At 46.6% G+C, this 26,696-nt stretch overlaps 1 protein-coding gene across 1 annotated transcript; it reads left to right on the forward strand.

The window, feature by feature from the left end:
• Positions 1 to 6,697: 6,697 nt before the first annotated feature.
• LOC129714655 (aquaporin-4) lies at positions 6,698 to 17,589 on the forward strand. The gene is made up of 5 exons (XM_055664385.1): positions 6,698 to 6,712; positions 9,252 to 9,608; positions 10,740 to 10,904; positions 11,862 to 11,942; positions 16,491 to 17,589. The coding sequence occupies exons 1-5, from the start codon at positions 6,698 to 6,700 to the stop codon at positions 16,710 to 16,712; spliced, it is 840 nt and encodes a 279-aa protein (XP_055520360.1). The 3' UTR covers positions 16,713 to 17,589.
• Positions 17,590 to 26,696: the final 9,107 nt, after the last annotated feature.

A 26,696-nucleotide genomic window follows, 5' to 3' on the forward strand; every position in this document is an offset into this window, starting at 1 on the left:
ATCCAGTTTCTGGTGCATCATCATAATGTAAAATTGGTGTTTCCCATTTTGGAAATCGGAAAACACAAGGAGAAGTCAATATAGGAATAACAAGTGGACTTGAAGAGTTTCATAAACGATAGGAGCAGAATTCGTCCGATCGGCCCATCATGTCTACTCCACCATTGAATCATGACTGATCTGTTTTCCCCTCTCAACTCCATTCTCCTGTAAGCTTTGATGCCCTTACTAATCAAGAACCTATCAATCTCTGCTTTAAAAATACCCAATGACTTGACCTTCACAGCTGTCTGTGGCAATGACCAATGTCCATTTAGTTCTGCCATAAGATTTATTGTATCAACCTAGCAGGGAAAGGAACATCTTGTCCAAAGATAGCATCTCAAAGAATGTGCAGCTCCTCCAGTTGATCCATGGGAAGGGTCCCAACCTGAAACAATGACTGTCCATTCCCCTCTGCAGACGCTGCCTGACCTGCTGAGTTCCTCCAGCAGATAGTTTGTTGCTGCTTCAGTAATGCCCTGTGGCTTTTTGGCTATTTTCAAGAATTATAGATAATGGAAGATTCCTTAATCCTTCCTTTATGATAATTCTGTACTTTAAGAGTGAGGAGGATCAGCCATGAGAAAGTTAACACTCCTCTCTCTTGTCCAGCACACATTATGGTTTCATCCAATCTCCAACCACATCATTCCCCTCCCGAATGCACCAATTCTTTTATACACAGAAGCTCGAGACATTGCTTGGGTTTCACATGATTTATAATTTTAAACTAGCTTGTTGATGCTTTGTATTTAGCAGCTACACCACTCATTTTACCAAGAAATCAACTCCAACATATTTTGAAATGGAACAATATATTGGTTGCCAAAAGATGGCACTATTTCCAACTTGACTTTAACTAGCCTGATTGTCTTTTTAAGTAAATATAATGTTTTGCAATGTTGAAGAATTGGTGTAGCTGGTACATATATGATTCAGATAAGTACCAAACAGAAGCTGCTTTCAATATTCACTTCGGGATATAATAATGATCGATGTTGATCCAATAATGAATAGATTAAATGAAAGCAAAGCCAGGGCAGGTTTACTGTGGAAACCATCCTCCGATCAACATATTCATGAGAACAAGCATCAATATTGGAAATGCACGAGGAACAAAGCAAATTTCCTCTCCTCGCTCGCCTTTTCATCCTTTCCTTTCTCCGTGGTATCGGTTTCATTTTCCTCCCAGTTCTTTCCCCCCCCCCCCCCCCCCCCCCCCCCCCCCCCACCAGCCTGACTCAGCGGTTCACCCACCGAGCCACGGTTCATGTGTTAGTACATTCGACAAGGGTGGAAATTGGTGCAGCGGGTAGAAGTGCCTGTTTCCATGGAAAGACACAGAGTGCTGGAGTAACTTAGTGGGTCAGGCAACATCTCTGGAGAACGTGGATCAATACAAAGTGCTGGAGTATCTCAAGTCAGGCGGCATCTGTGGAGAACATGGACAGGTGACGGTTTGGCTCGGGGCCCTGATGGGCTTGTTTCCACGCTGTATCTCTAAACTACACTAAACTAAACGACCTCTTCCAGTCCCCACCAACCTGACTTTCACTGACACCTCCGTGTTGAAGTGGCTTGAAGCTGGAGCTTTGAAGCAGTGCAGAGTGTGTAAGAAAGAGCCTGTGTGTCAGGTGTGTTTCCCAGTGAAAGCCCATGGAATAGTCATGGTCCCCCACTGATAACGGTGGCTTTGGCAGTAATTCTGCACAGTCCAGCGATGCTCGGAGGGCATCGGGCGGGGAGAAGCATCAGCAGAATCGACAAAATGTTGATTTGAATAGATGTTGACAAGTGGCGCGTGGTGTGGTTTTGAGAAACATCCCCTCCTTTGTTCGAATCTGCTTGAACATGCAGCTTATCAATTGTTGTTTTTAAGTTACTGTCAGCAAAACTAGAGGAAGAAGAAAAAATGGAGCAGGCATTTAGCAGCGAGAGAGAAGGTTCCAGAATGCAGATCTGTACAAACAATGGGGATGGGCTGGAGATTGAGACAGGAGTTGATGTGTCAGCAGTTACTGACACGGCCCTTCTTTGCTTTCTCCTTTGTTCCGTTTGCAAAAGGGGGATAAACACGGTGTGGATGAAGGGCTGGCATTCTGCTGACCCAGTTGCTGCTGCAACCACTAAGCTCGGCCAGCGCAGCACAACCTCCATTGTTCACATTTCATGGGGTGACCTTTGAGGGTCACAGATCCGTGATGATAGCCAACAGAAATCGTACAGTCCGGCATCAGTAAAGACCAAAGGTCAGCCACACTCCACCGACTGCTCCAACCTGTTCAAATCTTGAGCTAAACACAAAGTGCTGGAGTAACTCAGAGGGTCAGGCAGCATCTGTGGAAACTCTAGAGATGCTGCCTGACATGCTGAGTTACTCCAGCACGTTGTGTCCTTTTGTGTAAATCCAGCACCTGCAGTTCCTCGTTTCTATCACTTGCCGGGTTTTGACCTGCCAACACCTCTCTTTTCCAGCTGTCTACCCCCCCCCCCCCCCCCCCACAACACCATCAGACTGAAGAAGGGTCCTGGCCCGAAATGTCGCCTGTCCGTTTCTCTCCCCAGATGCTGCCTGGCCTGCCGAGTTACTCCAGTGCTTTGTGTTTTTGGGGGGGGGGGGGGCACACTCAGAGTCTACTCTTGAAGGTAGAACTGGCCACAAGGGCATGAACCTGCATGTTCTGTCAGCCTGATACTTACCATGGAGGGATTGCAGCAACGGGTTCACCAGATGGATTCCTGGGATGCCGGTGTGTTGTGCGAAGGGAGATACGGCAGAAGGGACCTGCGGCCTCTAATGGTCGGAAGAATGAGAAGGAATCTCATTGAAACACACAGAATGATATAGGGTGGACACGGCACGTGCTGGTTCCCCAGACTGGAGTGTCCAGACCAGGGGTCACAGACTCAGAACAAGGGGGCGGCTGAGATGGGGGGAGATTTCTTCATCCAGTGGGTGGTGAACCTTGCAATCCTCCATCCCACACTTGCTCTCATAGAAACATAGAAACATAGAAATTAGGTGCAGGAGTAGGCCATTCGGCCCTTCGAGCCTGCACCGCCGTTCAATATGATCATGGCTGATCATCCAACTCAGTATCCCGTACCTGCCTTCTCTCCATACCCTCTGATCCCCCCGGCCACAAGGGCCACATCTAACTCCCTCTTAAATATAGCCAATGAACTGGCCTCCACTACCCTCTGTGGCAGAGAGTTCCAGAGATTCACCACTCTCTGTGTGAAAAAAGTTCTCCTCATCTCGGTTCTAAAGGATTTCCCCCTTATCCTTAAGCTGTGACCCCTTGTCCTGGACTTCCCCAACATCGGGAACAATCTTCCTGCATCTAGCCTGTCCAACCCCTTAAGAATTTTGTAGGTTTCTATAAGATCCCCTCTCAATCTCCTAAATTCTAGAGAGTATAAACCAAGTCTATCCAGTCTTTCTTCATAAGACAGTCCTGACATCCCAGGAATCAGTCTGGTGAACCGTCTCTGCACTCCCTCTATGGCAATAATGTCCTTCCTCAGATTTGGAGACCAAAACTGCACGCAATACTCCAGGTGTGGTCTCACCAAGACCCTGTACAACTGCAGTAGAACCTCCCTGCTCCTATACTCAAATCCTCTTGCTATGAAAGCCAACATACCATTTGCTTTCTTTACTGCCTGCTGCACCTGCATGCCTACCTTCAATGACTGGTGTACCATGACACCCAGGTCTCGCTGTATCTCCCCCTTTCCCAATCGGCCACCATTTAGATAATAATCTGCTTTCCCGTTTTTTTGCCACCAAAATGGATAACCTCACATTTATCCACATTATACTGCATCTGCCAAACATTTGCCCACTCACCCAGCCTATCCAAGTCACCTTGCAGTCTCCTAGCATCCTCCTCACACCTAACACTGCCCCCCAGCTTAGTGTCATCCGCAAACTTGGAGATATTGCCTTCAATTCCCTCATTCCGATCATTAATATATATTGTAAATAGCTGGGGTCCCAGCACTGAGCCTTGGGGTACGCCACTAGTCACTGCCTGCCATTGTGAAAAGGACCCATTTACTCCTACTCTTTGCTTCCTGTTTGCCAGCCAGTTCTCTATCCACATCAATACTGAACCCCCAATGCCATGTGCTTTAAGTTTGTATACTAATCTCTTATGTGGGACCTTGACGAAAGCCTTCTGGAAGTCCAGATACACCACATCCACCGGTTCTCCCCTATCCACGCTACTAGTTACATCCTCGAAAAATTCTATAAGATTCGTCAGATATGATTTACCTTTCGTAAATCCATGCTCTCCTGTCCTTCAGTCACCCTGGAGGGAGGCATTTGGCCTCAGTTAGCTGCCGACTACTTCAACTCTTTGCTAAATAAACTTGTCACTGAGAGGTTGCTTTTTCATAAAGCAGGCATTTCCCTGCAACATAAATTAAGTGGATTCTCGTTCATATCCCAGCCCCAACACTTTGGACAACAGTTGCCAGGGTAACTGCAGCATGTCGGGTGAAGCTACCACTCTGGCAATTTGAAATGAAAAGACCTCGTTACCACGACGACGCGAGAATCAATAGTACTTCAAAAAACTGCAGATGGAAAATAATCTGTGCGCTTGGTTATTTTTTGACGCCTTGTGCTTCTATGCTGATCCTTTGCCCCTTGTTGCTCACTGGCAGCTTGCTAACATCTCCCGTCTTGTCCAATGTACAGAGAAATGTGCCCCTCGTCTTCCATCACCACCAACGTTGCTCACCTAAACACCAGAATTATAAAACAAGAGAGGAATGAAAGACTACGGAGGAGAGGTCGCCATTTGAGGAACTATCCTGATTCATTCGACCACCACCGTTACAATCTCCATGCCAGGGGACAGAGTACGCTTTCCCCACCCTGTTTGTCTTAAGTCACTGTGGCTCAATTATGATATTAATAATAATAATCAGGGGTAATATAAACCAGAATGTCAAAACAAAATCCCCTATTGGTGTGGTAGAAACAAGGAACTATAGATGCTGGTTTACAAACGAGGATACAAAGTGCTGGAGTAACTGAGTGGTTCCAGCAGCATCACTGGAGAACATGGATCGGTGACATTTTGGGTTGAGACCCTTTTCAACCTTCCAGAAGGGTCCCGACCCGAGACGTGGCCTATCCATGTTCTCCACAGATGCTGCCTGACCCGCTGAGTTACTCCAGCACTGTGTGAAACGTCACCTATCCCCCACAGATGCTGCCTGACCCGCTGAGTTACTCCAGCACTCTGTGAAACGTCACCTATCCATGTTCTCCACAGATGCTGCCTGACCCGCTGAGTTACTCCAGCACTCTGTGTCTGACTGACATGGTGTTATCCTTGAGGGAGGAGATCCGCCATCCTTCCCCCTTCTGGCCTCTATGTGACTCCAGACCCATCAGAGAAGTTGACCCTTCTCTGCATCCTGGCATGGCCCACTCAGCTCAACTGTAACAGGTGAAAGACAACCAATGCTGCCCACTCCCAATGAAAGGAAATTAAAGCCAGCTAGGAGTTTCAACATGGTGTCACCTGCAACTTCATTTAAATTGGGAACAAAGATTTGAGAAATAGACAATGGAGGCAGGTTACGTCCGTTGCAGTTTAGTGCAACTAATCCAGGAATGGAATGATGTAATCCCTGGAGTGTCGATCCTCCAGCCCCAACTCACAGTCCCAGCCTTTGCCCGCTCACTGTCTGGGGAAAGGTGTTGCGGAGGTTGTGGCGAGGTTTGATGGGAGTGTGTAGGATATTGACGGGTTTCGGGAGGGTGAATTGAGGGAAGCTCTTCCCATTAACCGTTCAAGGACTTGGAGGGGAGGGGGTGGGGGCGGGGGAAGAAAGGTGTAACAGGGATGTGAGGGAAGCTTTTTATCACACAGGGGTTAGTTACGCTCAGGCCCGCAGGGGGACACTCGGACAGAGCTGTTGACAGACGAAACAAATGGCACAGAGTAGCTCAGAGGGTCAGGCTGAAGGCTGTGGCACCCACCCGCCTGCACTCCTCAGAGGAGCAGGGTTCCAATGTAAGGGGGCTGGGAGACCAAAGCAAGCATCAGCCACCAATACCAATGGCAATCCCAGTCATAACAAGTTGCAGAGTTACAGTGAGAGCATGAGGGATGTGCGTACACATCTCTCTGGGCAGCGGTTGGAGGCTCCCCGATGACGTGCCGTGAATGGGCTTAGGTCGCTAGACACGACGATGGAACTGTGGGGTGAAGGAAAGACGTGGACAGGGGCGTGCAAGTCGATGAGAAGGGGGTTCGAGGGCTTTTCCCACCACGTTGTTTCTCACCTAGTGCTGTCGCTAATAATAATTATCAAACACAATTAATCATCAATCACAATCATGCTTGCGTAACACTTCCGCCAATGTTCGCCCACGCAGTAAAGAGTTATTCAGAGCATCGAGCTAAACTGTGTGGGTTCCGCGATCTTCAAATTGATGCGGCTTTGAGGGGTTGCACTGGTGAAGGAGAACCAGCTTGGATGCTGTGTTAAGTGGATGCATTTGCCAGTCATAGGTCAGTCCCGCTCTCAAGCTCTTTGGGGCTCCCTTGTGGTTGGAAGAAACAGCTCTGAGAAAATATAGTTGCGCTGGATCGGGCAGCTGAAGCCCCTGCGATCAACAGGCAACATGTCCATCCAAGAGGTAAGAGATGGCGTCGAAATCCCCCCTCCCCGATCACTGAGGGGATTTATCATCTGGGGTCATTTGTAGTTGGTTCAACGGAGGATTCAAAATCATTTTGGTCGAGTGGTTTGAAGTGCTCACTGTTTTGTGTGCGGATTATAGTTGTGGACGTATTTTCTGCACCGTCTTGAGATGTATTTTAACGTGGAGAGAAACATTGTCGATTGGAGCAAAACAACAAAAGGTTAATCGAAAGACTTTTTTTAAAAAGCCCCTACAACTTGAAGACAAATTGGTGGATAAGGGTCGGTGAAAGGTGGCGAGAATAGAAAATTGTGTGGTGCTATAAACGATGGGCGATAAAACCTGCGTGAAATGTGACTATAAACGAGGGGAATAAGTGTAAGGCTGTTAAAGAAATGGATATATTGAAAATACAAGGTAACAGAAAAAGCACAAAGAAATGACAGATTGATGGTTACAAAATGAGGATGGTGTTGATAAATTCATGCTTTCATATTTGTTGGTAGACAGTCTTTATATAAGATGACTAAATCTGTCCCTCACATCCACCTGTGCTGAACATGGTACTCACAACAACACGGCTTTGTGTGGGATGTAGCGGCTGTTGTAGACAACATGCGGGTAGATGCAGATTGTCCAGTTTCACAGAGCTGCTATTTAATTGCTGAACGAGATAGCACGGTGATGGAGAAGCTGCTATTCATTTTCAAGTTCTCCGACAATTGCGGGCATTGTATACATTATGCCTTCATAAGTGATAGGAGCAGGATTAGGCCATTCGACCCATCAAGTCTACCCCGCCATTCAAGCACGGCTGATCTATCTTTCCCTCTCAACCCCATTCTCCTGCCTTCTCCCCTTAACCCCTGACACCCACACTGATCAAGAATCTATCTATCCCTGCCTTAAAGATATCCATTGACTTGTACAAATGCTGTAGGTACCTCAGACAGGTGGGACATGGGTGGTGTGTGGCCCATGTCGGATAGTTTGGGAGGTTTACCTCTATGCTGAGCCCCTTCGTTGCTGCTGAACCGACGGAGAGGAGTTTAATCGCGGCTACTCTCTTTACACAATGTGAATTATGGAAAGGAGAGTGATCACGGAGAATGGGTTCTTTCTGTGCGGGCATAAATCAGTCTGCACGGACCTCCTGCAAGATGGCTTCATGTTGCATGGTGACATTTCGTCATCTTGCTCGGTGAAAAAAAGGAGAAAATAGACCTTGTATCACTGCTCCTTGGACCATTCAGTTCAGTTTAGTTCATCGTCACGTGTACCAAGGTGAAAAGCTTTTGTTGCGTGCTAACCAGTCAGTAGAGCCATTTACAGTGTAAAAATGCTGCTGCAGGAGTAGCGATTTAAGAGCGTGGGGCATGTTGCGATGTGTGATTGTAGATGTGCTTCTGTGGCTCACACGCAGATAGTCACTTGGGTTGGGGGCCAAACGTCAATGGGAACAGCGTCTCGCTGTGTGCCCTAACTAAACCTGTCCATGCAGAGGGAGATAGAAAGAGAAGGCAAAAACACACACATCCTATAAATGAATAAGTAAACAAACATTGGTGTGAGGGCACCTTCGGTGTGGGAATCCAGGGACATCTTCCTGTCTTTGGAACGTTTGTGTGCGGAATCGCAAGTCTGCACCCGGTTCTTCAGGTGAAACTTGCACAATTTAATCTGGGACACACAATGCACATTTATTGGAAGAAGTCTGTTCTCGCCAGAAACTAAACCATCTTTATGGGCAAGTGTGAAGATTAGATCCTAAGATCATAAATGATAGGAGTAGAATTAGGCCAATGGCCCATCAAGTCTACTCTGCCATTCAATCGTGGCTGATCTATCTCCCCCCCCATTCTCCTGCCTTCTCCCCATAATGTCTGACACCCGTACTAATCAAGGGGATTCTGGGGATAACGGAGATTGGGTTTTGTCTGTGAGAGGGAGGAAGGGGGCAAAGTGGTGTCTGCTCTGTGGGGGCTGCTAAAGGGGAAGTCAAGAGGATGGGTGGTGATGGTAGCTGAGGAAGAATGCATGGAGAAGATAATTTGACCCTTGTGGTTAAATAACGGTGGAAATGGGAAGCTAGATTAGAATGAGGGGAAAGAGGATGGAGGTAGGTTGCAACAGACTTGAGTGCTGGCAGAGGCCAAACGGGCCAAATAGCCGGATTCTGTGCTGTAATACTCCATGTGGTAGAAATAGTGCATCCAGTGCATGTGGATGCACTATTATCCCCATACATAGGAACATAGAAAAATAGGTGCATGAGTAGGCCATTCGGCCCTTCGAGCAAGCACCGCCGTTCAATATGATCATGGCTGATCATCCACAATCAGTACCCCGTTCCTGCCTTCTCCCCATATCCCTTGATTCCATTAGTCCTAAATCTAACTCTCTCTTTAAACCATCCAATGAATTGGCCTCCACTGGTTTCTGTGGCAGAGAATTGCACAGATTTGTTTGCTAGGATGTAAAATGTAAAAGGGGAACATGATTCCCACAGTGACATTGTTTGCCTCCGCCTTAGGAGCTGCGGAGCCGCAGGTTCTGGCGTTCGGTCCTAGCGGAGCTGGTTGGTTCCCTGATCTTGGTCACGGTTATCCTGGGAGCCTCGGCCCCTGGGCAGGAGGATGAAGCTCCGGTCCTGATGCAGGTGGCTGTAGCCGCCGGCTTCTCGGCGCTCAGCCTGATGCACTGCTTCGGAGAAATCAGCGGCGCGCAGATGAACCCGGCTGTCACCCTGGCCTTGCTCTGCACCAGGAAGCTGGATGGCCTCCAGTCTGTGTTCTACCTTGTGGCCCAGTGCCTCGGCGCTGTGCTTGGAACAGGGATAATCTACATGTCACTCCCGGTCAAGGCAACATCAAGGCTTCTAGTCAACATGGTGAGTACACGTCTCTTCCTACCTTCTCTGTGATATTTTCCCTACTGATGTTCAATAGAGATACGTTTCTCCAAAATGGAGAATGGAGCCATGAAGTCATAAGTAAGATCATAAAGCCATTCGGCCCATCAAGTTTACTCCGCCATTCAATCATGGCTGATCTATCCTTCCCTCCTAACCCCATTCTCCTGCCTTCTCCCCATAACCTCTGACACCCGTACTAATCAAGAATCTATCTATCTCTGCCTTAAAAATATCCACTGAAATCCACTTTAGTCCAGGCAAAAAACAAAAGTAAATTAGTTTGGTTTGGTTTAGTTTCTTCTTGTCACGTGTACTGAGGTACGTGTACAGTGAGAAGCTTTTTCTTGCGTGCTACCCAGTCAGGGAAACAAATGACATGATTACAATGTGGCCGTCCACAGTGTACAGATACAGGATAAAGGGAATAACGTTTAGTGCAAAATAACGTCCAGTAAAACCTGGTTAAAGATAGTTTGAGGGTCTCCAGTGAGGTAGATGGTAGGTCAAGACCGCCCCTCCAGTTGGTGATGGGATGGTTCAGTTGCCTGATACCAAACAGGAGGGGGAAAACTGCCCCGAACAGAATCAATTGAGGATGAATGTTGGTGGGACGGGCACAAACCGTGGTGTTGGTGCCAGGCATCCTGCTAAGCACATGGGCAATGGGCAGTCTTAAGGGCCTGTCCCACTTGGGTGTCAGTTGCGTGTCACGCAGGTAGCGCGCAAAGATTTTGTGAATCCCAAAATCCTGGGGCGCCGTGCGCAACCGCGCGTCACTGCCTACGTCACCACGTCTCACCACGAGCCGTGCGCGCAGAATGCATAAATGATGTCACGTAAATGACGCACTAATAACGCCCAAGAGCGACAGGCCCTTTACTCCCGCACTCTACATCCTGAGCGGTGAATGCAGGTGTGGCAAACGCCTTCCTCACCATCTCCACCTGTGTCGCATCTTTCAGGGAACTATGTACCTGCACCCCCACAGGTCTCTCTGTTCTATAACGCACCCCAGGCTCCCAACGTTTACTGTGCCCTTCCCGATGGTAACGGGCACAGGTTTTTGGGAGGTGCCGCTGGAGTAACCGCTTGTGTTTTTCCAAGCAGATCAACAAAGATGGGAATGCCGGCCAGGCCTTGACAATGGAGATTTTTGCCACATTCCAGCTGGTTTTCACCATCTTTGCCGTGGACGACCATCGGCGCAGGGAGGTGGGAGAACCGGGAAACCTGGCCGTTGCCTTGAGCCTGGCGACAGGAATCCTGGCATCGGTAAAGACCACGGTTTTTTGTTTTTTTAATTTCAAAATAGACTTTATTCAAGTACTAAATATATACAGTACATGAACCGTGCGAAAAATTCATTCGACATTTTCGGAGGCGATACAAATTGTTCAATAGTGTTTCTACATCCTTTAAATTCCACAAAACTGTTCCCCCACCTGCACCACTCATGTGAGGACCACGGTTGTCCGTTGCTTAACCAGGGCACAGGAAGGGCTCTGCTACATCAAACAAACATGCTCCTTTTATAGGAAGAGCTGTGACTTCTCATAAATACTGGGACAACTTTCACTGCAGGAGCAGTGACAGAAATCCGACAGCTTTGTGCCTCTCGGGGCCAACTCTCCACGTTCCTGCACCAGGGAATATTACTGGTTCATTCACCCACCTTGGACATCAGAGGCTCATGGATATGCAGGGAAATGGAGGGACATGGATCACATATGTACTTAATCTATGAACCAATGTTGTATAACGTTAGTACCTCTGCCAATGTAAAGCACTTTGGCCAATGAGAGTTGTTTTTTAAATGTGCTATGCAAATAAAAGTGAGTTGACTTGACATACAGGCAGAGATTAGTTTAACTTGGCATTGTGTTCAGCAGGGACTTTGGGGGCCGAAGGGCCCATTCATGTGCTGCACTGTACTTTGTAGGAAGGAACAGCTGATGCTGGTTTAAACCAAAGATAGACACAAAAATGCTGGAGTAACTCAGCTGGGACAGGCAGCATCTCTGGAGAGAAGGAATAGGTGATGAAACGTCACCCATTCCTTCTTGCCAGAGATGCTGCCCGTCCCGCTGAGTTACTGCAGCATTTTTGTGTCTATCTGCACTGTTCTTCGTTCTACGTGGAGCAGGGATTCCGACAGGCGGTCCTGCCGACTGCCCATTGCGGATCCAGAGAGCGTGCGTCCGACTGATTCCTGTGCTTTTTGTCCTCCAGGGAAAGTTCTCGGGAGGCAGCCTGAATCCTGCACGATCGCTTGGACCAGCTGTATTCACCGGAGTCTGGGAGCATCACTGGGTAAACCAAAGGCTCTCCATGTCAAGGGCAGCGTTGTCATCTGTAGATGCGTTCAGTGCTCCTTGTGGCCTTCACACCACTGACGGACAAGAACGTGTAACCCAGACTCTTATGCTGAGAGAATGGAGTGGCTGGGCTTGTACACTCTGGAGTTTAGAAGGATGAGAGGGGGATCTCATTGAAACATATAAGATTGTTAAGGGTTTGGACACGCTAGAGGCAGGAAACATGTTCCCGATGTTGGGGGAGTCCAGAACCAGGGGCCACAGTTTAAGAATAAGGAGGAAGCCATTTAGAACGGAGACGAGGAGACACTTTTTCTCACAGAGAGTGGTGAGTCTGTGGAATTCTCTGCCTCAGGTGGAGGCCGGTTCTCTGGATGCTTTCAAGAGAGAGCTGGATAGGGCAGATGACACAAAGCTGGGTGGCGATGTGAACTGTGAGGAGGATGTTATGAGAATGCAGGGTGGACAGGTTGGGGGAGTGGGCCGATGCATGACAGCTGAAGTTTAATGCGGATAATTGTGAGGTTATCCACTTAGGTATCAAAAACAGGAAGGCAGATTACTGTCTAAATGGCGTCAAGTTGGGAAAAGGGGAAAGTACAACGGGATCTGGGGGTCCTTGTACATCAGTCTATGAAAGTAAGCATGCAGATACAACAGGCAGTGAAGAAAGCAAATGGCATGTTGGCCTTTATAACAAGAGGAATCAAATATAGGAGCAAAGAGGTCCTTCTGCAGGTGTACAGGGCCCTAGTGAGACCACACCTGGAGTATCGTGTGCAGTTTTGGTCCCCTAATTTGAGGAAGGACATTCTTGCTATTGAGGGAGTGCAGCGTAGGTTTACAAGGTTAATTCCCGGGACGGTGGGACTGTCATATGCTGAGAGAATGGAGCGGCTGGGCTTGTACACTCTGGAGTTTAGAAGGATGAGAGGTTCTCATTGAAACATATAAGATTGTTAAGGGCTTGGACATGCTAGAGGCAGGAAACATGTTCCCGATGTTGGGGGAGTCCAGAACCAGGAGCCACAGTTTAAGAACAAGGAGTAAGCCATTTAGAACGGAGACGAGGAAACACTTTTTCTCACAGAGAGTGGTGAGTCTGTGGAATTCTCTGCTTCAGAGGGCGGTGGAGGCAGGTTCTCTGGATGCTTTCAAGAGAGAGCTAGATAGGGCTCTTAAAGATAGTGGAGTCAGGGGATATGGGGAGAAGGCAGGAACGCGGTACTGATTGGGGATGATCAGCCGTGATCACATTGAATGGTGGTGCTGGCTCGAAGGGCCGAATGGCCTACTCCTGCACCTATTGTCTATTGTCTATTGTCAGACAAATGTAAACGGGAAAGCTCTGCTCTTCCTTAAACCAATTTTGTGTAACATCCCAAAACAATGGCGCCCTCAAGGGTTCTTCCAAAATAGTATTCCCATATCTTTCATTCGTAAATATAATATATTCGGCACTGAAAATCAGATGTCAGGTGTTTATTACACACACTCACACACACACACGCACACACGCACACACACACGCACACACGCGCACGCACACACACACACACACACACACACACACACACACACACACACACACACACACACACACACACACACACACACACACACACACACACACACACACACACACACACACACACACACACACACACACACACACACACACACACACACACACACACACACACACACACACACACACACACACACACACACACACACACACACACACACACACACACACACACACACACACACACACACACACACACACAGATATGGGCAATAGGAGCAGGAGTAGGCCACTCGGCCCCTCAAATTGAATAAGATTATGGATGATCTGTGTGTTACATCCACTTGACATTCTTATCTCCCCTCAGCAACCTTTCACCCCGTGCCTTGCAAGAATCCATCGATCTCTGCCTGTAAAATATTAAATGGCTCTGCCTCCACTGCCGTTTGTTCCTCCTGCGCACCGTGCATTATCAACGTTATCTGGGGCAGCACGCAGTGGCGCAGCTGGTAGAGCCGTTGCCTCACAACACCAGAGACTCTGGTTCGATCCTGACATCAGCTGCGTTCTGTGTGGAGTTTGCACGTTCTCCCTGTGTCCGTGTCGGTTTCCTCCCACATCCCAAAGACGTGCAGGTTTGGAGGTTAATCGACCCTCTATAAATTGCCCCCTAGTGTGTAGGGAGTGGATGCAAAGGTGGGATAACACAGAACTAGTGTGACTGGGTGATCGATGATCGGAGTGGACTCGGTGGGCCGAAGGACCTGTTTCCATGCTGTATCTCTAAAATAAACAAAGCGTTTGTCAAAGATGGGGACCAACGTTCTGCACGGTACTCCAGATGAGGCCTCAACGCTGCTCTGTATAACAGAGACATCATCTCCCCACTTTTGTACGATAAATCTAGGGTAGACACAAAAAACTGGAGTGACTCAGCGGGACAGGCAGCTGCTCTGGAGAAGTGACGTTTCGGGTCAAGACCCTTCTTCATACAGGCTGTCCCGCTGAATTCCTCCAGCATTTTGTGTCTATCTTTGGTGTAAACCAGCATCTGCAGTTCCTTCTTACACAATTGTGGGTTCAAGCCCTACTTGGGAAACGAGAGGACAAAATAGTCTGATGCTGCTTTCCAGCCGCACCCACAGAGGTACTGCTTTATTACTGTATTGGTATCGATACAAAAGCACTGGTCGCTCTCTTATGTCTTAGTTCAGACATGAGTTGTGGAGTGCTGCCCAGTTTCCAGACGAATGCTCATTCCCCGACCAAAAAGACGATTGGGTCGTTATCACACATATCGCTGCGCGTGGAAGCTTGCTGAGCGCAAATTGGCGTAAACGGTTTGCAACAATGCATGCAGTTCATCGGCTTTGGTCTGCTCTGAGGTCACGAACGGTGCTAAAAGCAAAGGATTTGCCAACAGCAAAGCAAGAATGCAGACATTGAAGCAGCAGCAACAAAATAATTGCCAGAAATACTGAAGTTCAGGAATGCAAAGTCCAGAAATCTGGGTGCAGCAAACGAAATGCATAAAACTAAGGTATGCGCTGGATTTTAAACATGCGGGCTTGTGGAGGTACATGCAGGCTGCACATGCGGGCTTGTGGAGGTACATGCAGGCTGCACATGCGGGCTTGTGGAGGTACATGCAGGCTGCACATGGCATTCCTTAAACCTACAACAGGCTCATATGCGCACGCATCCATAGCCTAGTTTTTTTGGGGGGATGCTTGTACGAGGAGGAGAAGGTGGACTTCGCTCCTGACTGCCCCCATTCCTTTCCGCATGCCCCTCGATGAATGCAAACGTGCAGGAAAGCAAAAATGCAGCAAGCAGCCACGCAGGACTGCCCATTTGGGAAAGCAAAAATGCAGTCGCGCAACACGCAGCGCATAAAATGCCAGAGGCTAAAATGCAAACATATATCTTGCACGCTCAGTTCCCCAAAGACCAGACGCTGTCAGCCCTAACACTGAAGCCCACACACAGCACACTGCTGCTGCAAGGATCAGGAACTCATTCGGTACATTTTATTTGTGCTGGCGATCTGGGCTTCGGTGAAATTCTCCTAATTTTATTTCAGAACATTTCAGAATATCCAGAAAATCAGGTGTGACGCAAATACATCCAGTCACGTTCTTGTTTGGGGCGGCTGGCTATAAAGTGAACGCTATGGTTTCAGATCCCAGCCTCAGCACCTGATGCTCGCTGATAGCAGTGGACTGATGCCCAGCAACGTGAGGCTGTGGGCTGATTTCAGAAGCTGACAGTGAAGCAACTCTTGTGGTTCAAAGGATAAAAGCACCATTTGATGAAGTCCTGGATTATCACACCATCAGTTTGCCAGGTTGAATCCTGACTTGGACTAAACGAACAGATTAGGTTAGGGACACAGCATGGAAACAGGCCCTTCGGCCCACCGAGTCCTTGCCGACCATCGATCACCCGTTCACACTAGTTCTATGTTATCCCACTTTCTCATCCTCTCCACGGACAATAGGGCAATTTACAGAAGCCAATTAATCCACAACCCCACGTGTCCTTTGGAATGTGCAAGGAAACCGGAGCACGCAGAGAAAACCCACGTGGTCACAGGGAGAACGTGCAAACTCCACACAGACAGCAGCCACTCAGCAACTTCCTTGACCAAGAGAGAAAGGTTCACCATGACTTTCTCTCCTGCACTGTCTGTGCTGGTGGGTTACAGGATGAGGTTTGCAGGAGCCGGGAACAAATGAACACCATCTGTTGATACATTTCCTCAGCCCAGGCCACGTTCAATAAGATGGAGTGCGTGCTCTCAGACTAGTACTGAACACTAACCACATCATCACTGCCATATGGATTCGATTGTTCACAGGAGCTGAGTAACAGGCAGATGCAAGTGACAGGCATCAGGCCAGAGCTCACAACTTTATGGAGAGGGACAATGCAACTAATGCATGGATGTGCCGTAGTTTACGATGCTGGATGATAATAATATTAACAGGAACTTTCTATTCGTTGTTCTTGCAGGTGTACTGGATTGGCCCCATCCTTGGTGCTGTCCTTGGGGGTGTTTCTTACGAGTTCTTTTTTGCCTCCAGTGCCTCCCAGGAGAAGCTGATTGCCTGCATCACCTGCAAAGATATTGAGATTGTGGAAACGGCCAGTGTGTCTCGGTCTTCGTTACTGACGGTCACCCAGTCCGCGATGAGGGTGAAACCCACTGCAAAAGTCCAGGACCAGTTAAATTAATGCCAGGCCTCTGTCTCCTCGCTTATATTAGTAGCCTGGCATGAAGGGGTTTGCTTTTGTGGCTCTGTGTTAGAGATGTGGTTGGCCACAAGTATTAGGAGCTTTTGATAAATTAGTGTTAGGCCTGGGCTGTCCCCAGGCGAGGCAGTGGCAAGTGTGGTACATGTGAAGAACAACTCCTCATATTTTGCTTCGTATGAATATTGATTACTCTCACCTTCCCCAGAGCCAACTGTGAACCATTCTCCATTCCCTTGATCATCGTCTGCTTTGATGTGTACTTTTCACACCTTCCACTTTCATATCTCTAGTTTCCCTCTCCCCCGAGTCCTACTACACCTGAACTGTCCCACATGCTCAAGCAAGGACCATCTACCTGTTCTGGTATTACAAATGAACATTACAGCTCCCATGAATGAATGAATGAATGTATAAGTTTATTGGCCAAGTATTCACATACAAGGAATTTGCCTTGGTGCTCCGCCCGCACGTGACAACATGACATACAGTGACAGTTATGAGATCCCACATTCTACAAAACTTTCTCAGACAACTTCATCACAAGCAGATTAACGAGTCATTCATTGCGTTGGTGTTTGTGTGATTTTGGCGTATACAGTTTCCAACAAGATAACTGCACATTTCAAAGTAACTCACTCAGCTTGATATTATTTGAGCAATATAATGAACTAGTCTTATTTTCATATTTCTTTGAATCATTTTGCATTTCCAATTCAACCTGGCATTGACATTGTAAATCATAGAGACACATTTAGACACAAAAAACTGGAGTAACTCAGCGGGACAGGCAGCATCTAGAAGGGCCCGGACTAGAAGAGCTGAGATGGCCTGTTTCCGTGCTGTAACGGTTATATTGTTATGTTATATCTCTGGAGGGAAGGAATGGGTGACGTTTCCCTTTCCTTCTCTCCAGAGATGCTGCCTATCCTGCTGAGTTACTCCGGCATTTTGTGTCTATCTTAAGAATGGTAGTGAGTTACACAGGCCAGAAAGTTGTACATCAAATATCCCTGCCACGTGCCGACTTCAATGAATTCACCTGATCAGCAGTTGGCGAATAACATTAGTGTTAGGGGTTAGAGAGGGAGGACATCAGAGATGGCAGAGATCAGAGATCAGAGGTCGGAGATGGGAGGTCAGAGATCAGAGACATTACTTGACACACGAGACTGCAAAAAAACAAAGAGCTGGAGGAACTCACTGGGCCAGGCAGCTTCTATGGAGGCAATGGACAGGCAACATTTCTGAAGAACATGAATCTGAAGACTGGTCCCTGCACGAAATGTTGTCTGTCCGTTTCCCTCCACAGATGCTGCCAGACCCGCTGAGTTCCTCCGGCACTTTATTTTTTATTTTTTGCTCAGTGAAGTTACTCGGGTCATTCTGCAGAAACCTGAAATACTGATCCAAAGATGTGAGTTCAAATCCCACTATTGGATGAGAAAGTATCAATAGAGATAACATAGAACTGGTGTGAACGGGTGATCGCTGGTCGGCGTGGACTTGTTGGACAGAAGGGCTTGTTTCCGTGCTGTGTTTCTGAAACTAAACTATTACAGCAAATAAATAAAGAAATTTAGAAACAAAAAAGCTGGTGTCAGTGATAATGTCTCGAAACACGTTTTGTTCGCTGGTGTCTTTTGGGGAAATAAATCTGCCTTGCCTGCATGTGACTCCATAGACAGCATGGACGGGTTGGGCCGAAGGGCCTGTTTCTGTGCCGTGTACCCAGGCATTAACTGTGTTAGCGTCAGCGACATTTTACTGAAATCCTGCACAATAGACTTGCCGAATCAGGTCCACACGGGTCTTACTGATTGTAATTGAACTGGCAACACTCAATGGCAAAAGACAAAAAAACTTTGCAGAGCACATGGGCCACATCTACCCTATGCAGCAGCCACACTGGAAACGCTAAGTTAGTGAAAACAGAGGAATGTGATGAGATGCAACTTTAAACTGAGCATAAGAAGGAAATAATAGGGCAGGTGACTAAATCTTTACAAAATGCATAAATGTTGTGGGGCGTGCTGGTTGCGGTTTGGGGGCAGCACGAGAGAGAGAGATTTAGGGGGAGGGGAAATTAAGAACTGAACGCGTCTGAAGGTGCAGCCATTTTAGCAGGCGCGTGAGAATCTTAACGTTGAAGCTTGGGTGGGCTGGGAGCCAGTGTCAATGAGCAGAGGGTGGTGGAATTGGACACAATGTCCAATGGTGCTTCAGATTTGGCCATGAGAGCAGCCAGGGCAGGTTGTTCATCCCCTCGTCTTTTCCTCCATGCCTTACCTCTGGTTGCTGCCTACATGGAACAGCTGTGTTCATTCAGCGTGATGCGGGCACTTGTTCCCTGCTTCATGGCTGTTTCCTCCCTGCTGCCCCTCAGCACAAGACAGTCAAACGGCGTCCCTTGATGGCGACCAGACCACAGTGGACATCAAGTGTGATCCAAAAGAGTGGAGACACTTGCAGTGGTGATCAGGGAATCCTCTCCAAGAGCGATCATAAGTGGAGGCTTCCTGTGTTCAAATTGAAACCATAAACAGATTCCTTATTTCTGTGTTTATGATTTCATTATAATTAGTGGAACTATTTCACCAAAGCTCTGACTTTTCAATTTTAATGAATACTAGACCAAGTGCAGACCCGTTGGGTCTGTTCCCCCAACGTGTGGTTGCGGGGGAGGGGGGGGCATGCGGCGTCACACACACTAACTACCCCCCCCCCCGCACACACGCTAACTACCCCCCTTGATTTTATATTAATATTATTAATTTTCTCCTTTTACCCCACCCCCCTTATCCACTGACGCATAGCCCCCAACAAGATTTAGTTAATGCTTTTCGTCCGGTTTCCTCCCACATTCCAACAATGTACAGGTTTGTAGGTTAATTGGGTTTGGTAAAATTGTAAAATTGTCCCCAGTGTGTAGGATAGTTTTAAGTGTACGGGGCGATCGCTGGTCAGTACGGACTCGGTGGGCCAAAGGGCCTGTTTCTGCGCTGTATCTCTAAAGTCTAAAGGAAAGTCTAAAGTACAATAGGTACAGTAAAGGGGAAGTTACAGAGTGCAGAATATAGAAAAATACAACCACACCAACTGTTAAAATGTGGATTAGGAATATGATGGACATAGCACGCCTTGAAGAAATGAGACTCCGACTAATAGATAAATATGACCAATTCTTAAGGAGTTGGTCTCCTTTCATCGACTTTTTGGAATCATGTGATGCAGCGGTACCGTAAGGATTGCTGATTTCAGTTCATGACACGGATAGATCTACATCTCCGAATACAGATTTGAAAAATTCTCTTTTAAGGGGCCTTCTCTTCTATTTCTACTTTCCACTTTCTCTCTTCCTTTTTTTATTTTTTATATACACACTTCACGTTTTTCTACTCTCTACCATCTATTTTTCCACTTTTTCCCCTTTCTATTGTTCTCTTTTGCTTGTCCTGCTTACTTCCTTCTTATAACATAAAACTAGAGGTTGTACATAGAATGGATTACGGTGTTACATAGTTGGCACCTAAAATTAGGTTCCACTGTACTGTTTTGTGCTGTATTAACTTCTAATAAAATAAACAAAAAAAAACAAAAAAAAAAAGAGTGCAGAATATAGCTCTCAGCATTGTAGCGCATCCGTTCCTTAGACATAGAGTGCAAAGTTCAGTACTTAAGTAGGATGCTGCACTAGGTGCTGTGAGCCAGTCCATGTGATATCGTGGAGCATGGCAGCTTGTACCATTGTATCTTCCTTCCCCATCGGGCAGTTGCCATTGTTTAGCTCAGTCCGGCTCATTCTGGAACAGATTATGTCATTTCAACCCGCATGTGCAAAGGGAAATTTTGCAAAATCACTGCTTTTATTCCTTCAGCAGCATTTCGTTTAATTTGCTGACTCCCCTCACGTTAGGCAGAAGATTACCCAATGAAAATCACTCAGGCCCTTTGATGAATACATGTGTAGTTACATAATAATATTCTGGTAAACAGCCCATGCTGACCAGGCGAAGGTGATGCATGTAAGCATTTTATTTAAATGTGAAATGATGATAGGACTGTGAGAGGCTCTCGTGAAAAATTACTCCACTGTGCCACCCAGAGGCCAGAGGCTGCAACTGCACACCAATAGTAACATTAGCTGGGAAGTGCTCACAATGCATTTTACACTGGCTTACATTGGCAGAATATAAGTTGCAGCCAGAGGGAGTGAGAAGCAAGTTTGTTAAGAATAAGTGATCGCAAACAAACAGGAGTGAAGCATCTTCTTCACAACATCTACTGGCCTTCCTTATTCCACACTCCGGAAACGTGAGGAGGTGCATATTTCTAAATCACATTAGGCCTCCTTCACTCAGCACCCCTGTCCTCACTCTCATATACTGGCTCTTGGTTCAGCATTGCCTTGATGTTAAAGTTCTTGCGCTTGCTACAAATCCCTGCATGGTTTCTCTGTCTCCAGCTCTATAACACAATGCGATATCGGCACTCCTCCCAGTCTGGCCTTGAGATCATTCCCTCACATTGAATGGACCCACCACAGGCAGCCATGCTTTGAGTCATGGAGTCATACAGCACCGAAACAGGCCCTTCGGCCCAACTCAACCATGCTGACCAAGTTGTCCCATCTAAGTTAGTCCCACGCGCACACCTGCCCAAGTGTCTTTTAAATGCTGTTACAGTATCTGCCTCAACTACCTCCTCTGGCAGCTCGTTCCACATACCCACCACCCCCTGAGTGAAAAACTTTCCCCTCACATTCCTATTAAATCTTTCCCCTCTCACCTGAAACTTATGTCCTCTTGTTCTTGGGTAAAAGTCTCCGTGTGTTCACCCTATCTATTCCCCTCATTATTTTATACACCTCTACAAGATCACCCCTCAGCCTCCTGTGCTCCAAGGAATACAGTCCTAGTCTGCCAAACCTCTACCTATAGCTCAGGCCCTCAAGTCCTGGCAACATCCTTGTTAGTCTTCTCTGCACCCTTGCCAGTGTAATGGTGTCCTTCCTATTGCAGTGTGGCCAAAACTGAACGCAATATTCCACATGTGGCCTCACCAACGTCTTGTGCAACTGTAAAGTTCTCATGAAAGTTCTGAAATCTCCTCTCTAAACTTCTCTTTTTCTTCCATCATTCCTGTGATTCAGGCAAAAGTAATCTGGTTGTTGTGCGGCACTCTGAAATGCCCTGAGGTTGTGAAAGGTGCGATGTGATGCAAGCTCTCTCTTAAAGGTAGATCGTGGCTCCTAGCATTAGGTATAAAGCATGGGACCTTGAAAGTTGCACTTGTGGAAAATCATCTGGAATGGATGATGTGGACGCGAGTCCTGTCAAACTGTATTTGCTCAGTAAGAATGGCTCACGGACAGATGACCTTTCCTTGAAACATCTTACCCCAGAATCTGAGTGATTAAGAACTCGGGGGGGAGGGGGGGGATCTCAAACAAGTCAGGGTGAAGAAACTGAACACTTATGGTTATAAATACAACTCTCAGGATGCCAAATATAAAATCCTAAGAGCAACCCCTGAAATATGAAGGTCTCGATAAATGTGGCATGCCTGGATCCTTCAAATGTTAGTAGGAAAGAACTGCAGATGCTGGTTTATAGCGAACGTAGACACAAAATGCTGGAGCAGCTCAGCGGGTCAGGCAGCATCTCTGAAAAAAAAAGAATAGGTGACGTTTCAGTTCAGAACTGATCTGAAGTGTCACCTATCTATGTTTCTCCAGAGATGCTGCCTGACCCGCTGAGTTACTCCAGCGTTTTGTGTCTTCTTTCAAAATGTAATTTCTTGAGGCACGTCAACTCATCTACAATAGGCTCAAATGTTTCTGATGGAAGATCGCTGGTCTGAAATGTTAACTCTATTTCACTCTCTACACTTGCCGTCTGGTTGCTGAATATTTCTGGCATATTATTCCAGGCTTCTGGTATCTACGTTATTTTCCTGTTTTATGCTTATCCTACACAGTGTCTCACCGGGACATTGGTGGATCTCAGTAAAAATGAATTTACTTTTCACTGGCTTGTCATTCTCCATAGGAATATTTGGTGCCATCTGCACTAGCGATCAGTCTGAAGAAGGGTCTCGACCAGAAACGTCACCCATTCCTTCTCTCCAGAGATGCGGCCTGTCACGCTGAGTTACTCGAGCATTTTGTGTCTATCTTAAGTTTAAACCAGCACCTGCAGTTCCTTCCTACTGAATTACCATTGGTGGATAGGCAAATAGGATGCAGACAAGTGGGGTGCTGTTGCCACTGTAAGGAACGCAAAGATCTTGATGCTGTTCAGAACCATTCACCATGCCATCCACCATTATCTGCTCTAACAAAGGTGTCAAGCCCTCTTCTCCTGGGACTTTTCACCTCCTTCATATCATAGAAACATAGAAAACATAGACAATAGGTGCAGGAGTAGGCCATTCAGCCCTTCGAGCCAGCACCGCCATTCAATATGATCATGGCTGATCATCCTAAATCAGTACCCCGTTCCTGCTTTCTCACCATATCCCTTGATTCCGTTAGCCCTGAGAGCTGAATCTAATTAACGATTCATTTTATTAAGCTATAATCATGATTAATTTTACAAGCATCAGGATATTATAGACAAATGTAAGTTATTAAATATTGAAACAGTAAATAAAAATGGTGAACAAATTAAGGGATGGTCTTTAACAAAAGTAATTTTTAAAATTGATCAAAATGCCATCACTGAATGTATTAATTCAATGTGAAGCTCGTTTTCACAAAGTTAACGATGCACAGGGATGTTTTCAAAAGCCAATTGATAATAATACAAAATAAATTCTAATTTCTCTAGAATAATGCAGAGGTCATATAAAATCTATTGCGCAATCTTGGGCCCCTCACGTTCAATTGAGGAAGATGCAAATAATAGCAATGATCTTTTTGGTTGAGAGCTAGTAGAAGGTCCTCGATCCGAAACGTCACCCATTCCTTCTATCCAGAGATGCTGCCTGTCCCGCTGAGTTATTCCAGCATTTTGTGTGTCTATCTATGGTGTAAACCAGCATCTACAGTCCTTCCCGCACAGATATATTTGTATATTGCATGAAAAGAAACCCATTGAATCGTGCTTGCCTTCCATTGGAGAAGCATTGGGGAGATGGAGGCAGTTATTGGAGATGGAAGCGGCCCACTAAACCTAGACCATGAATTGCACTTGAAGTGATGGGGTGGATTGGAAAGTTTTTATTTCATGCAATAATTGATATGAAGAAAAGATTACTGAGAAAAAAAGAATCAAATCATGGTGTGTGAATTAATTCCTTTATTAAAATGATAAATGTCTAATTAGCGGTGGTAGGCAAAAATGCTGGAGAGACTCAGCGCGTGAGGCAGAATCTATGGAGCGAAGGAAATAGGCAACGTTTCGGGTCTCGATCCGAAACGTTGCCTATTTCCTTCGCTCCATAGATGCTGCCTCACCCGCTGAGTTTCTCCGGCATTTTTGTCTACCTTCGATTTTCCAGCATCTGCAGTTCCGTCTTAAACACTGTCTAATTGGCAACCGGTTTGAAAGCTCCAAGTAAATAATATTACGTTGCGACAGTCAAGATGCCATCCTTCATTCTATAGTTAGGAAGCATGAAGTGTTCTATGCCAATGGTGGTTTCTAGGCCAAGACACATGTTGTCTCACAGAAAAGGTCTATTAAAGGTGAACAATGTGGGTTGTGTGGTTATGTGTTGAGCCTTTCCAGGACAGGTGAAATAACTCTTCACTCAAGAGATTAATAAGTTGTGTCGGATCCATGGAAGGGCAAATTGGACCCACTGTGCCTGCGGAGTTGAAATAACAGATCAAATGGACAAAATGGTCTTGTTGAGCCTACTAACTAAATATTATTTGAGCCTACTAACCACATCTTAGCAAGCACGGGACAGAAATTACTGATAATCCATGGGAAATCATCAGAAGACTTCAACAACAGGCAGCAACGTCACTATTCGACACATTGAGTCAGTAATGAAAAACTACGGTTTCATTTAGCAGGCAGCAGCAAAGATTTCTCATTTGATTCTAGACTTGAATGAGTACAGCGAAGATTTACGAGGATGTAGCTAATTCTTAGGGGCCTGAGCTACAGGGAGAGGTCAGGCAGTCTGGAACTTTATTCCTTGGAACACAGGAAGACGAGGGGTGATGTTACAGAGGTGTACAAGGTCATGAGAGGAATAGATAGGGTAGATGCACAGAGTATTTTACTCAGAGCAGGGAACCAGGGAACATAGGTTTAAGGTGAGAGGGGAAAGTAAGGGGCACTCCCTCATAGCACCAGAGACCCGGGTTCAATCCTGACCTCGGGTGCTATCTGTGTGGAGTTTGCACGTTCTCCCTGCGGCTGTGTAGGTACCTCTGGGTGCTCCAGTTTCCTCCCACATCATAAAAACATGGGTATTTTAAAGCAGAGATTGATAGGCTCTTGATTAGTAGGGCCGAAGGGCAAAATCCCAGACAAGCCCACTTCTGGGGCGGCACGGTGGCGCGGCGGTAGAGTAGCTGCCTTACAGCGTCAGAGACCCGGGTTCGATGTTGACCACGGACACAGTCTGTACAGAGTTTGTACGTTCTCCCCGTGACCTGCGTCGTTTTTCTCCCGAAGCTCTGGTTTCCTCCCACACTCCAAAGACGTACAGGTTTGTAGGCTAATTGGCTTCAGTAAAATTGTAAATTGTCCCTGTGTGTAGAATAGCGTTAGTGTGTGGGGTGATTGCTGGTCAGCACAGACAAGGTGGGCCGAATGGCCTGTTTCCTCGCTGTATCTATAAACTAAACTAAAAGAAAACATTTCCTCAGGGGACAATAAGCTAATTCCAGGTATTAGTCATAGAGTGATACAGCATGAAAACAGGTCCTTTGGCCCAACTTGCCCACACCAGCCAACATGCCCCATCTACACTAGTCCCACCTCCTGCATTTGGCCCACTTTAACTGCAAGAGTAATAATCTCTGGATTGCTTCCCAAGTCACATGGAAATTGATGGATGGACAAATAGATCAGAGACTTAAATGTGTGGGAGAAGTGGGGTTTGAGTCACGGGTCACTGACTCTGGTACTGGGAGTACATGAGAGACAGCGGCACAATCTTTAAATGACTGGATTAGCAAGCAAAGCTCTGGACCATTGATCCAGACATCGAACCCCACTGTTACAGATGGGAAATATAAAATGAAACAATGAAGTAAATTTCAGTCAAGGTAACCATGAAATGACTGGGTTTAGTTTAGTTTGGTTTAGTTTAGAGGTACAGTGCGGAAACAGGCTCTTCGGCCCACCGAGTCCATGCCGACCAGCGATCCCTGCATATTAACACTTTCCTATACACACTAGGGATGATTTTTACATTTACCAAGCCAATTAACCTACAAATCTGTACGTCTTTGGAGTGTGGGAGGAAACTGAAGATATCGGAGAAAACCCACGCAGGTCACGGGGAGAACGTGCAAACTCCGTACAGACAGCACCCGTAGTTGGGATCAAACCCAGGTCTCCTGGCGCTGCATTCGCTGTAAAGCAGCAATTCTACCGCTGCGCCACCGGCTATATTGTTGTATAACCCGCCTACCTGGCCTGGCCTGGCCTGTCTGTGACTCAAGACTCACCAATGTAGTTGACTCAAAAGCCTCCCTTAATTCAGAAGAGATTATGGAGGGACAGTAAGTGCCAATTTCTAATGTTCACTGTGTATAAATAAAGAAAATGTACCAGGCAAACTAATGGGACCAAAGGTGGACAAATCCCTTGAATCCAAAATCCTGCATCCTTGGATTCTAAAAGAGCCCAATGCATTGTGATTTTCCAATATTCCAAGAATCCTGGAAAGATTACTGTAATGTAGACTATGGTCCAACATTGTAACAGAGATGATAGTGTAACATATCCAATGTAATACTGCTTTTCAAGAAAGGACGAAGATAAGAAAATGTAGATC

The sequence above is a fragment of the Leucoraja erinacea genome, chromosome 40, assembly GCF_028641065.1.
Source record: "Leucoraja erinacea ecotype New England chromosome 40, Leri_hhj_1, whole genome shotgun sequence".
NCBI lineage: Eukaryota > Metazoa > Chordata > Chondrichthyes > Rajiformes > Rajidae > Leucoraja > Leucoraja erinaceus.